This window comes from Hevea brasiliensis, chromosome 14, assembly GCF_030052815.1.
Source record: "Hevea brasiliensis isolate MT/VB/25A 57/8 chromosome 14, ASM3005281v1, whole genome shotgun sequence".
Lineage (NCBI taxonomy): Eukaryota > Viridiplantae > Streptophyta > Magnoliopsida > Malpighiales > Euphorbiaceae > Hevea > Hevea brasiliensis.
Genome location: NC_079506.1, coordinates 1,666,256 through 1,681,036, shown reverse-complemented (window position 1 = coordinate 1,681,036; position 14,781 = coordinate 1,666,256). Strand labels below are relative to the sequence as shown.

General features: G+C 26.6%; 1 protein-coding gene across 3 annotated transcripts in view; it reads right to left on the bottom strand.

Annotated features, from left to right (window-relative positions):
- Window positions 1-558: 558 nt before the first annotated feature.
- LOC110641756 (60S ribosomal protein L13-1) overlaps window positions 559-14,781 on the bottom strand; it is a 37,201-nt gene continuing 22,978 nt past the window's right edge. For 2 of the 3 annotated variants that reach the window (XM_058135475.1, XM_058135474.1), the window contains exons 2-5: window positions 2,001-2,116; window positions 1,695-1,828; window positions 1,041-1,199; window positions 559-961 (exon numbers count right to left, since the gene is read on the bottom strand). In XM_058135475.1, the coding sequence (XP_057991458.1) occupies window positions 740-961; window positions 1,041-1,199; window positions 1,695-1,828; window positions 2,001-2,109 (624 nt within the window). In that variant the 5' untranslated portion in view covers window positions 2,110-2,116 and the 3' untranslated portion in view covers window positions 559-739. Of the gene's footprint in view, window positions 962-1,040; window positions 1,200-1,694; window positions 1,829-2,000; window positions 2,117-2,876; window positions 2,951-14,781 lie in introns of those variants that run through there. The other variant, XM_021793586.2, reaches the window with a different exon arrangement.

Here is a 14,781-nt window from a genome sequence, read left to right as displayed (position 1 = left end):
TAAAGTCATTTACATTCAACATAAATATTATTTTTTAAATATAAACTCATTTTAAATTCTATTACTTTTACGCATTACACATTCAATTCTTGGCATTTCTAATCATATTATTTATACAGAATTTTTAACACGCTTTTATTTAGGTTAAGAATGGTTTCGTTTTTTATGCAAATTTTTTTAGAAAGATTTTGGTTTAATTTGGATTTGCTTATGCAGATTCAACAAATGCATCATATTTAACCATGGTTGCAAGAAATATGAATCCTCACCTCAAAGCTCTCAAGGTGTCAAACCAAACACATACACCATATCCTTTTCATATTTAATTACCATTATGCATATGTATATAACCCACAAATAAAAACTACAGCTTATTTAATACAATAACCGAAGTGAATTAATTAAACTGCAACGAAGCATTGTAATTTATCATTGATTGAATCCCTCATACCTTCGTTATAGGCTTGGTGTACTAGAACACAGATTCTGTTAAACAATGCTTATCATAGAGATTAAACTATGTCAAATTCTACTCAACTCGACACAGGATCCAAAAACTAAAATGAATAGAGTCCAACCATACTGCATATCATAGAAACTTAAACCAAAATTCCGAAGGCTAAAGAAGACTAATGTATTTGAGAAAATTCCATTAAACAGAATCATGCAGATATTGAAAAAAAAGTAGACCAACAACTTCGTATGCTAGTTGACAAGGTTATTTTTATTGTTATTGTTCCTACTTCTTTTCTTCTTTCTCAGCCTCTGCAGCCTTCTTCAATCTGGCACCAGCATGGCGCTTGTTCATTCGTTCCACGCGCAGCTTGTCATATGCCTTGAATGTCTTCATCTCTTCAGTGACCTTAACAAGCTCTACAGATGGCTTTTCACGGACGATTGGCATGAACTGCCCTTGTACTTGGGTTGCTGTTGCCAGCTCCTCAGGAGCAGAATCACCAGCCTGCACCAAGGGGGGACAAAATTAAGAATGTAAATGGATAACCATATCTGATGACTAAATATCAGCAAATCACAATTACCTTGAATTTGCAGGCACGTCTTGGGAAGACAACCAATTTGGCCTTGTAGGTCTTCAGCCTCTGAACATTGGCCTGTAGGGCCTCCAAAGAACGGCTCTTTCTGCGATGATCAACAGCTATTCCAATTGTAGGTGCAAGTTTCTTTGGAATTCCTGCAGCCTGGAAACAACAAATAATACCAAGTAAGATCATATATAATAGAGCTAGGTCAATTATGACAATTTACGAAGTTAAGAACATACTGATAGATATTCACTGATATTTTAAAAAACTAAGAACAGTAGAATGCCAAAGATAATCTGCATTCACAAATCCACTTTAGAAGTGCATCCTTGATACTACAAACAGATTTGTGATAGTCATTTATCATTCTGCCCTGTGGGCATGTTTATATTCGCAATCTTGTGAATGCCAGGTGAGTGCACTAAAAAGACTGTAAACTGAGAACCATCAAAATGCATAGCTCAAATATGATGGGCTAGGAGTCTACAAGTCGGTCAACAAGTAGTTTCAAAAGCAGATACGAAAACATAAGAACAAATATGAAATAACAGCATATAAATTACAAAAGGCATGTGAGAAATAAAAATAGATGATTAATATATGATAAGAATCCATAAGATTAACATATATCAATAAAGACAGTCAGCAAACCTTGAGTTCTTCAAGAGAAAATCCTCTACCAGCCCTCAATTTCATGTTATACTTCAAAGTCTGTGCATGCACAATGGGATGAAGAGGTCCTGCTGTGGGCCTTGGAAAGATCTTCACAGCTTTCTTTTGGCGAGCTGATAACAGTTAGACAGAATAGACATAACATGAGTTGGCCAATGGTGCCAAGTAAGAATTTTTTGCTGAAACTGATTTGTTTTTGTTAATGAACGCACATGTGAGACCTAAACCAAAATTCAGAACCTCACTCAAAAATAATAAGCAAACAGTGAAGAAAAAGTTTCTCACCAATTCGTCTTCTTGTTTTGCGGGCAGGTTGGTTAAACCATGTCTTCACATAGTTTTGCCAGTGCTTTTTAAAGTGCCCATTAGGCACGACATTGTTATGTTTTACCATGACTTACCTGAAAAAACACAAAAGAGTTAACACAAAAATCTTGACTCCAAAAAATGCCAAGGCATGTCACATAACACGACAGATCATAGATTTTAAGCGCAAAACATAGAAGTGGGAAGAAATGTAGCCATCAAAGGAATGCCCAACAAACACTGAAAGTGCAACACAAGTTCATTTTAATCCTCAGGAACATTTTAATGTGACCATCTTCCTCTCGGTTGTAACCAGTAAGCTACCATACAGCTAAGATAGAATAAATGAATAAATGAAAATTGGAAAAACTGAAACAATCAATTAGCATCGATTAAGATCATCAGAAATATTATTAAGATAACAAGTACAAAGCCATGAATTATGAACACATCTAGTGTTATGCAATTTCAGCTAATTAACTTCAGAAGAAAGAAATTCGCAATTGATATACTTAAAAAGAAACGAGAATGATGGTTTAAGCAACATGTTATAGTTGCTGATTCCCTAGATAAATACTACCAAAAATCCCCCATTAAAATTCTAGTATGAGAAAGTACGATATGCCCAACAAAAATAGAGCAAACAATTAACGAGATTAAACCCTAGATATCTCAAAAAAGCAAAAAATTTCAATTCAGTGATTCTATATCCGTTAATACTAGATCCTAAGCAATTCTAATGTCTTTTCTTTCCTGCTCCCCCTCAGAAGGGCTTTTTTTTTTCTCGGTACAAACAAAGGTGAAGCCAATGGAAATGAGTGAAGCCTAGGAGAGAAAAAGAGAAGTAAAACTTACAGAGCCTTGGAAATGCAGCACTTGGCAGTATGAATCTCCCTCCGCGACAAGCGACTAGATAGGGTTTTTATAGTTAGAGACATAAAGCGTCGAGTGAAGAAACAAAACCCTAGCTAGAAGCTATGTCTATTCCGAGTTGGGCCGGATCTGTGATTTTGTTTTGTTAAGACCAGCCCAAGTAATTGGATCCTCAGATTGGTCCACTTTAAGCGAAAATCCGCAAACCTGACCCGAACTGGCTGATAGGGATCCGCCTCCCACACAATCGTACTATCAAAAAATAATAAAGAAATTTTTGTTTAAAAAAATAATTATAATAAAGAAATTTGATTAAAAATAATTTAAAAAAAAAAAGAGTTGGCTAACAGATCAGTCAAAATATTTAGAATAATTAATTACAATATCAACTCTTATATATTTTATATCCATTATATTATAAGGCAAATGACTGAAAAAATTAATTATCGTCTTAATAATTAAAAATTAGTCTAATTATTATTATTATTATTATTATTATTATTATTATTATTGGTTAAATGGAGATATTTTGGATTTTTTTTCTGTGAATAACGAAACAGGAGCTACAATATATGGTTACATTTTCTCAATTATTTATGCATTTGGGAGACTTGATCAGAAAAATAATTTATTCGTCACTGCTATGTAATATGGTCACGCAATTTCAAAAACACAATCACGAAGTACAATTTTATTTATTTATTTATTTTGGAAAGAGGGGAAACACAAACATAGTAAGATCACAAATGTCGTGAAGGAGAAGGCTGGTCAACCCAATAGGTGGAGCTTCAAACTGGGCAACACACGAAAAGCAAGAACGGCCTAAGTTGGCAAATCAGTATAGATATGTTTAATCTGCACCTCCCAATCTCTCGAAAGCACAACAGAATACTACAATAGCCAGATCAGAAGCCTGCACACAGTGCTTAGAGAACACTGGAATAGCCGCTCTAGCATTATCAGGTCTATTAGCCCTCTCTTCATGACACAACAGAATTTCTCCACTTCCATAAAATCCAACACGCAACATCAAAAATTATCCACCGGCTCACCTCCTCATTACAAAGTACAATTTTATTATTAACACAATTACAATACACAATCTCCCACATCCCTGGATATCGCACAGCTCCCACAATATCAAAACACACTTAGATAAATCTATTTTCAACACCATAGCTTGCATGCATAACCAAACAGCTAAACTAAGACAGAAAGGATAGATAATGATCCCTTAGGAGCTAGTTACCGTCTTAAAGGCCTCAAGACTGAAGCTAGGCAGGTCCCTTTGGTTGAGATGTTGAAGCCTGGTTGTCAACCTTCTCCACCTCTTTCCAAACCGTCTTACCCATGAGCCGGAAAGCTTGTCTCATGCCGCGAACGTGTATATTACGAGCTCCATCGCGTTTCCTTATAAAGAAAATCACCCCGTCACCGGCACGAAGGCCAAACTCTTGTACGAATGGATGCCACGAGCCTGCGGGAATCGTTGGTTTCTTGTATTTAGAAGGTTTGCCACGATCAGTTGTGCGAGTGGCTAGGGGAAACTTCCATTGCTTTCCATTCTGATCGAATGAAATGATTAAGTCACCCCCAATCGGTTTCTTGTCGTCGGCGAGGACCTTGGACGGAACAAGCAACTGATGCCGAAGATCTGTTTTCTCCGTCAGAGGCTTGCTAAACAGTACGTCAAACAATTTTTCATCCATGGAGATGATGTCCTCCATTTTTTTTCCAAGAAACTTTTGTTACTTATTAATTTATAGAGAAAACCCCAACGACAGAGTTGACCGTTGCGCCCTTGCAAAGATCTCATATGATTTGTCTTTCATAATTTTTAAAATAAAAGAAAAATTGAAGTAGAAAATGATGTGTGGCCGCTTCATCATCTTTTATCTGGAGGGAGCAAAAAAGTCCAACATAACCGATATTACCTTCAAAACTCAGATAGTAATTAATCAAAACATTAATTAGCTTGTGCTTAGATGCAATATTCTTTTCCCTTTGTCGTATCTTTATCTCTTTCTTCACATAATTAATTAATTCATGAAATCTAAGCGCAGATGTTGCATATGGTGTGGTACAGAAACAAATAAAGAATATGAGTTTAATGTCCCACATGATCGGCCTTAGATTAATTGTCATATTTTTCAACAATTTTTTTATTTGTGGATGCAAGCCAGATATTGCTCTCCTATATTTTTTTTTTCAAAAATAAAATTAAAGCAATTTTTTTTATTAGAGACATCTTCACAAATTAATAAATTCGATGAATAATTTAAATTAATTTTAATTTAAAATAATTAGTTTAAATCTAAATTATTTATACTAAAATCAACCTGATTCAACCTTTTTACAATCTCTATAATCCATCTAGATAATGAGACAATGAAATCCATGTTGAATGATCAAAGAATGAGACAATTCCAAGAACTTTTATTTATTTATTTAGCTTTAATTAAAAATTAAATTTAATTAATAACTCTAATATTATTAAATTAAAAATAAGCAGGACCTATTACATATGAAACAAATTGTATATATCATATCCTTTGACTATCTTAATAAAAAAAAGAACACCTTTACAGGGTCAGAGGACATTTATATCAAGTCGAACCTTAAAAAGACATTTATCAACTTTCAAATTATGTCCCCACCATAGAGGTCCCACGAATGCTGGTTTTTTTTTTTTCCAATCACTTCATGTGCTTAACACTCTGGCATTAATTGACTTAATTATTTTATATTTTTAATCGAATTAGAAATATTCTAGAACCACTGTTAATTCATTCTCTGATTTTAAGTGGACTCATTCTCTCACCAAATAAAGAAATAAACTAAATTATTATCATAATTTGGATTAGTTGGCCTTCCCTAGATAATTATATATGGAACATGATCTATCTTGATTTACCTCATATATCTACACATATATATAGTTAATATTAAATATTACTTTATTATATTTAAACAAATCATCAATCTAAATTTAAATTAATTAAATTCACTCAATTAATATATATATATATATATATATATTAATTTATGTTACAATTTTAAATGAATTAAATTGATTCAATAAAAAATACAATTTCTTTTCATATAAATAAATAATATATTTATACTTAATTATTTTCTCAAATTGATTTAAATGACTCAAATTTATATTCAATTGAATCAATTAAATAATAATGGTCACAATTCATTAAATATATATGATCAATGTGAAAATACACATAATTAATTAATTTAATTGACTCAATTAAAAGCTCAATTAACTAATTATATGATCAATATAATATGTCACATATTCAAATTGATTTAATTGACTCAAATGTCTATTTAATTGAAGTAATTAAATGATAATTATCATAAATGACTTAAATAATTATGATTAATGTAATATTATATATTAAAAATTAATTAAATTGACTAAATTAAAAGCTAAATTAAGTAAAATATATGATTAATATGACATGTTTTATACTCAATTGATTAAATTGATTAAAATATATATTCAATTGAATTATTTGATGATAATTATCACAATTGACTCAAATATATATGATCAATGTGGCATTGCAAATAATCAATTGATTTAATTTACTTAATTAAAGAGTCAATTGATTAAAATATATGATTAATGTGACATGTTACATACTCAAATTTATTCAATCGACTCAAATATATATTCAATTGAATCAATTAAATGATAATTGTCACAACTGATTCAAATATATATAATCAATGTGACATTACACATAATCAACTGATTAAATTGACTCAATTAAAACTCAATTTACTAAAATATATATGATCAATGTAGGTTGACATGTCACTAAAACATTTTATAACATTTATTATTCAATTATAATATTATCATTTTATTTTATCAATATATATTTGAATTAAAAGAATTTAATTGAAATTTGTTATATTATATTATATTATATTATATTATTTATACGTAACATAAAAAAAAGAATCTGGACATTTTTGTGTTAAAATAAGTTTAAACAATAATTAACATTTAGGTTTATTAAAATATTAACAGCTAAATAAATGAATTCTAAAAATATAAAAACTAATCTATGAATTTTATTAAATTTCAAGGATTAAATTATAATTTACCATTTGAAAAATTAGGCTTTCTTGTGACTAATGCATTGTATGATATTAAGAATTTTGCACTTCTTAATTAGCATCAAAAGAAATAAACCTTCACAAGGTAATCACAATGAGCAAGTGACCATTTTCTAAAATTGTATTATTTGCTTACTTGTTTCAATTAACGTACCAACCTTCAATCAGGAGATTGATTTGATGAGTTGATCATGCTTCCCTTGAAAATAACTGAAATATAATTAATCAAATTACCTTTTGTAATTATATATATATATATATATATATATATATATACGATTGAAGACTTGAAGAGCTTGGAAGAGACTGCTGGGTAGACACATAGCTGGTAGTTATTTGCTGCATTTGTACCTAATCACGTCGATAAGAAAAATAAAATACAAACATCAAATAGCTTGGCCTTAAAAAGCAATCTTATCTCTATGTTATATATGGCGTGGCATATAAATAAATAAAGAAAGAAAGAAAGAAAGGAAGAACGTTTAATACACATTGTGGTGGGGCCATAATTGCCCTATTTTTCAACACTGCTTTTAAAAAGAAATGTTAATTTTCGAATCACGTGTATAAATGGTTAGGTCGATTATATATTATCAACTACAGAGAAAGACCCTTTGAGCTTAATTAAAGAGTATGGTATGTTGGAATATTTGAGACAGAGACGTGGGCCATTTTTCTTCCGTTACTGAGACATGGTCCACATTAAGATGGAATAAAGAACAACACATCAACCTTGTCCTTTAGTTAATCGCATCAGACAAATCATAGTTACATCATAAGCAGCGTCTTTGACAAATCCACTTAGCTTGGCGGTTGGTCTCCAAGGTGGACTTTACCAAACCGAAATTTTTTTTTTCGGTAAAAAAAAAAAATAAATTTTGATAATTTTATAAAAATATGAAATACTTATATAAATATGATATAAATATATATTATTAATTTAATATTATAATTAAATAATAAAAATATATTATTAAAAAAAATTATAAAAAAATTATATATATAAATTATCTTTTATAAAATAAATAAAGTCTTAATATTTAAATATCTATCTTGCAATGTACATATGGTGAAGTAGTTAACTTTTTGTCTGTCTGATAAAAAAAAATTATCTGCATTGCTCAGGTAATTTTATTAGGCATGTTAGGGTCTATCATAACGTACAGTAGAATTCTAGAAAGATGAATACTTCTGTTGATTCAAGTTAAATTCAATTCAAATGATTCTGATTAAATTCATATTTGACTGGTTTTTAATTATGTTTTGGTGTAAACTTGAATCGAGTAAGGATAGAAATAGATAGAGTATTCACAAAAATCATCATATTTAATTTTAAACTTGATTAATATTATCAAAATTTAAACTCATCTCAAATCTCATAAAAATTTATTCTTAAATAAATACCCGAATTCATCTCAAATACAATTATAATTATCAGAAAAATACCCGAACCTATTTAATTTTATATATTTTAATTAAGAATCTACATTAAAATTATTTTTATTAATAATTTATATTTTAAAATTTTAATAATTTCATAAAATATTTAAATTTTATAAAATATATAAAAATTTATTAATATTATTATATATATATATATATATATATAATTATTATGTGTTTTAGGGTAGGAATGGATAAGATAAAGTATTCCTCAATTTATTCATAAAAAAATTGGCTTTAATACAAAAAAAAAAAATTAGTTCGTATATATAATTAAAAAAACCATCGGTTAAAAAATAATAGTCACAAAATCAATGGACAATAAATATGATTTTTTTTTTTGAAAAAAATTATTATTGTGTTTTTTAAAACATAAATATAGGATAATTGATTTAAAAAATAAAATAATTATAATAACAATATTAAAATGAAAAAGTAATAATTAATAATTAGTAAACCAATAATTAGTAAAATTTCACGTTGAGGTTTTTAGGAAAAACTTGGCTTAGATAGATATATTTTAACTTGGAAGGAATGTAGCCCAACAAGTAAATATGATTAGGCCCAAACCAGAAGTTAGTTATTGTCGAGTTCACAAGGGAACATTTTTTTGCTAGGAATTTATTAAATGGTAGGATTAATTAATAGTTTCATAAGAACATAGAAATCAAGGAATTTATAAATCAATAATCTCATTTAATCATACAATTCTTGATTTTAATTGAGAATTTGTCTCACAATTAAATTGAATGCTAAATCAAATACTAATAGATGACTTGCTGAGCTTGATCAATCAGCCGAACTAAAGGCGGGCAGGCGCATACGAAGCACCCTAAGATTTTATGTTTTTATTTCTAAGTTTTTTTAATATTTTTATTATTAAAATTTAATATTAAAAATATAAAATTTTATAAAATTTAATTTAATTAATTTAAAATCAAATTGATATTTATCAATTTAATTTGATTTGGTTTTATTTTATTTTAATATTAATTTAATTTTTAAAATTTTTTATTTTTAATTATATCCATTGATTTAAATCCAAATCAACCGTATCTACACCCCCTGCTAGCAATCACTGGCTTCTGCCTCTTGTATGTATTAGGACTACCACGTGTCACTGTCAACGTCATAAAGGTATTTTATTAAGGATTTTTTTAATTAAATTTGATTTATTGTAAATTAAGATATAAATTTTATAATAAAATTTATTTATTAAATATATAAATATTATATAATTATATTTTAAATTTATAATAAATTAAATTTAAATAATTTTTTTAAAATAATTGAGTTCCTAATTTTTATTCTGTACGAATTATTCTCATCTAGATTTTTAATTTTTTTAATATAAAGATAAAATAAAAGAAAATTAATTTAATAAAAGAGACGACTACGAGTATGATAAATGGCGTATGATTAGAGTGGGCCCTTTATCATTCTATATAAATGCCCTCTTCTTGCACTATTCTATTTGTACATATATGGTCACATTCAATCATTGTTTGTCCGTTAGTCCCCAGTTTTCACGCCGATGCACTTTTCAAGAATTATTGAATATCCAAGTTGGACTGTCTAGTTTTTAGAATGAAATGCCCCACAAATGCAAATATTTTCCATTTGATGAATATTTCTATTGGATATTCTTTAAAACAGGAATACTGACTTAATCTTACAGTTTTACATTTTGTAATTAAAATTTACCAGTTTTAATTAGGAGTTTGATTCAGGAGCTCATTCTGATTCTAGATTGGAATTGAAATCAGACTGGTAATTCTGATATTAAGGGTTAGGGTTTTGGGATTAAACCAAATGATAACACTCAATTTTAATTGAGTTTCAACTAAATTTTAACTTAATTCATTCGGTTTAACTTGATTTATTAAATTTTATAGTTAATTTTTTTAAAGAGACAAAATCAGATTTTTGACTAAAAATCGTATCAAAGTAGTTAAAAATAATTTGATTCAAATTAAATTAAATTCAAATGATTCTGATTAAATTCAGATTTTGAGTCAAAACAGTTAAAAATTATTTGATTCAAGTTAAATTCAATTTCAATGATTCTAATTAAATTCAGATTGGACTAGTTTCCGTTATTCTTTGGTGTAAACTCAAACTGGGTAAGGATAGGAATCAGTGGGACACCCCCCAAATCACTATATCCAACCCTTGTGGCCTTAGGTTAATTGTCATATTTTTCAACAATTTTTTGATTCGTGAATGCATACCAGATATTGCTCTCCTATTTATATTTTTTCAAAAATGAAATTAAAGTAATTTTTTTATTAGAGATATCTTCACAAATTACTAATTCGATAAAAAATTTAAAGTCATTTGTAATTTAACCTTTTTATCACTTCTATAATCCATCTAGATAATGAGATAATGAAATCGATGTTGAATAACGAAAGAATGAGATCATTTCAAGAACTTTTTATTTATTAAATTAGTTTTAATTAAAGATTAAATTTAATTAATAGCTCTAATATTATTAAATTAAAAATAAGCAGACCTATTGCACATGTCCTTTGACTCTCTTATTTAAAAAAAAAAAAAATTGCCTTCTTGTTAGTTAACGTGGCGCAATCAGACCAAGAAGTTCATTTTTCCAGAATCAGAAGATGTCCACGCACTTATACCAAGTCAAATCTAAAAAAGACAATGTTTCAACTTTCAAATGATCCCCCACTATCGAGGACCCACGACTGCTAGTTTAACCAGCCACTAGCAGTCACTGGCTTCTGCCTCTTGTACGTATTAGGACTACCACGTTTCACTCTCAACGTCATAAAGGTATTTTATTAAGGATTTTTTTTAAATTAAATTTAATTTATCGTAAATTAAGATATAAATTTTATAATAAAATTTATTTATTAAATATATAAATATTATATAATTATATTTTGAATTTATAATAAATTAAATTTAAATAATTTTTTTTAAAAATAATTGAGTTCCCAATTTTTATTCTGCACGCATTATTCCTATCTAGATTTTTAATTTTTTTTAAATATAAAGATAAAATAAACAAAAATTAATTTAATAAAAGAGACGGCTGGATGTATGATCATGGATCGTAGGAGGGGCCCTTTATCATTCTATATGATAAAAGGACACATTCAATCATTGTTTGTCAATTAGTCCCCGGCTTACACGGCGATGCACTTCATGTGCTTAACACTTTGGCATTAATTGACTTATTTATTTTATATTTTTAATCGAATTAGGAATATTCTAGAACCACTGTTAATTCATTCTTTGATATTAAATAGACTCATTCTCTCACCAAATAAAGAAATAAACTAAATTATTATCATAATTTGGATTAGTTGGCCTTTTTAAGGTAAGAATTATTTGATTTGAATTAAATAAATTAAATTGAGTCACTTTAATTTGATAATTTAGATTAATTTTTAAGATAATTCGGTTCGATTCAATTTTATATTTTAAGAATTGTGTTTATTTTAGTTCGATTTGATTTGGTTTTAAAAATAAAAAATTCGATTGAACCGAATCGAATTATTTATTAATTTTTAAATTGATTTATTTTTATAAGGAATTTATAAATTATGCAACTTTACATATATAAATGATTTAATTTCATTGATTACTGATTATTAGGTTCAAATCAAAGTTAAAATATGATCAAATAACTTAAAAATTAAGTATAAATTAAAAAATTTATGAAAACTCAAAAATTGATCGGTTCAAACCGAATCGAAGATAACGGTTCAGTTCATTTTATTTTTTATTCATTTCAATTTGATTCGATTTCTAAAATATGGTAAGTTGGTTTATTCAATTTTAATGATTTGATTCAGTTTGAACCGAATACTCAACCGTTGCCTTCCCTACATAATTATGAAACATGATCTATCCTGATTCATCTTATATATCTACACATATATATAATTAATATCATATATTACTCTAATATATTTAAACAAATCATCAATCTAAATTTAAATTAAATAAATTGACTATATATATATATATATTAATTCATCCACGTTATAATTTTAAATGAATTGAATTGATTCAATAAAAAATACAATTTCTTTTCATATAAACGAATAATATATTTTTACTTTATTATGTTCTCAAATTGATTTTAATGACTCAAATGAATATTCAGTTGAATCAATTAAAAGATAATTGTCACAATTCACTTAAATATATATGATTAATGTGATAATACACATAATTAATTAATTCAATTGACTCAATTAAAGGCTCAATTGAATAAATATATGATCAATATAATATGTTATACACTCAAATTGATTTAATTGACTCAAATATCTATTCAGTTGAAGCAATTAAATTATAATTGTCATAAATGACTTAATGATCAATATGATATTGTACATTAACAATTAATTAAATTGACTTAGTTAAAGGCTAAATTAATTAATATATGATTAATATGACATGTTATATACTCATTTGATTAAATTGACTAAAATATATATTTAATTAAATTATTTAATAATAATTATCACAATTTACTCAGATATATATAACCAATGTAACATTGCTAATAATCGATTGATTCAATTTACTTAATTAAAGAGTTAATTGACCAAAATATATAATTAATGTGATATATTACATATTCAAATTTGTTCAATTGACTCAATTATATATTTAATTGAATAAATTAAAAGATAATTGTCACTATTAATTCAAATATATATGATCAATATGACATTACACATAATTAATTGATTAAATTGACTAAATTAAAAACTCAGTTTACTAAAATATATATGATCAATGTAGGCTGACATGTCACTAAAACATTTTATAACATTCATTACTTAATTATAATATTATCATTTTATTTTATCATTATATATTTAAATTAAAAGCATTTAATTGGAAATTTTATTATTATATTATATTATTTATAATTAAAAAAAAAACAATTTGGACATTTTTGCGTTAAAATACATTCAGACAATAATTAATATGTAGGTTTATTAAAATATTAACAGTTAAATAGATGAGTTCTAAAAATATAAGAACTAATCTATAAATTTTACTGAATTTCAATAATTAAATTGTGATTTACCATTTGAAAAATTAGGCTTTCTTTTTGTGACTAGTGCATCGTATGATATTAAGAATTTTTCACTTCTTAATTAGCATCAAAAGAAATAACCTTCACAAGGTAATCACAATGAGCAAGTGACCATTTACTAAAATTGTATTATTAGCTTATTTGTTTCAATTAATGTACTAACCTTCAATCAGGAGATTGATTTGATGAGTTGATCATGCTCCCCTTAACAACTGAAATATAATTAATCAAATCACACACACACACACACACATATATATATATATATAACATATGGTTTAACTATATAGTAGAAAATTCTATAAAGAAAGAATGTAAACAATATTATTATTTGATCATCATCTAAACTTGGATTATTTGCTTAATTCTTTGTTCCTCATTTTGTGATAAAACAAAGTACTAACCTTCAGTAAGGAGGTTGATTGGGACTGATATATCATAATATTACTTTAAAAATTGAAATAACTAAATTAAATTTTTAAATATCTTTTAGATAAAAATAAAATCTCAAAAACAAAAATATAATATTTTAGTTCAATTAATTTTAATGCCATGAAAATTCAAATTAATTTAAGATTTAAGATTAAGTTGATCTTATGAATTTCTGAAGACCAAATATTTACCCTATCAATTAACAATAATTTGCAACTTTTGACCAAATCGATGCACCTTCTTTGGATAGTTATTATGTTTTTTTTTTTTTTTATATATATATACAAATGAAAATATCTTTTAATTTATTAATTAAAAATAGATTACAAAAGAGAGATATATTAATATATTACAATTTTATATAAATAAAATTAATTAATTATAAAAAAATGATATAAAGAATTTGATTGATTCGTTAATATTGACAGAATATGTATATTAGTTAATAAATAGATTGAACACTCCAATTTTGATTACAGGCTTTTATGAATGTGATCAAATAATTTTAAATTTAAATCTCTTATTTAATAAAAGATTTATCTCTCATATATTACTCCTATTTAAAAAAAATATTTAAATAATAAAAACACATAATAATTATATTAAAAAAATACCAAAAACGCTTTTTTAAAAAATAGCACTTAATATAATATTTAAATCATTAATTACTTATCTTAACTTTAAAATTTTTAGTTGAATTAAATATTTGTCACATAATATTAGTTTGAGTCGGCTCTGTATTAATTTTCATGTACTATCATATTTGGCCATTTCACTTGTCAT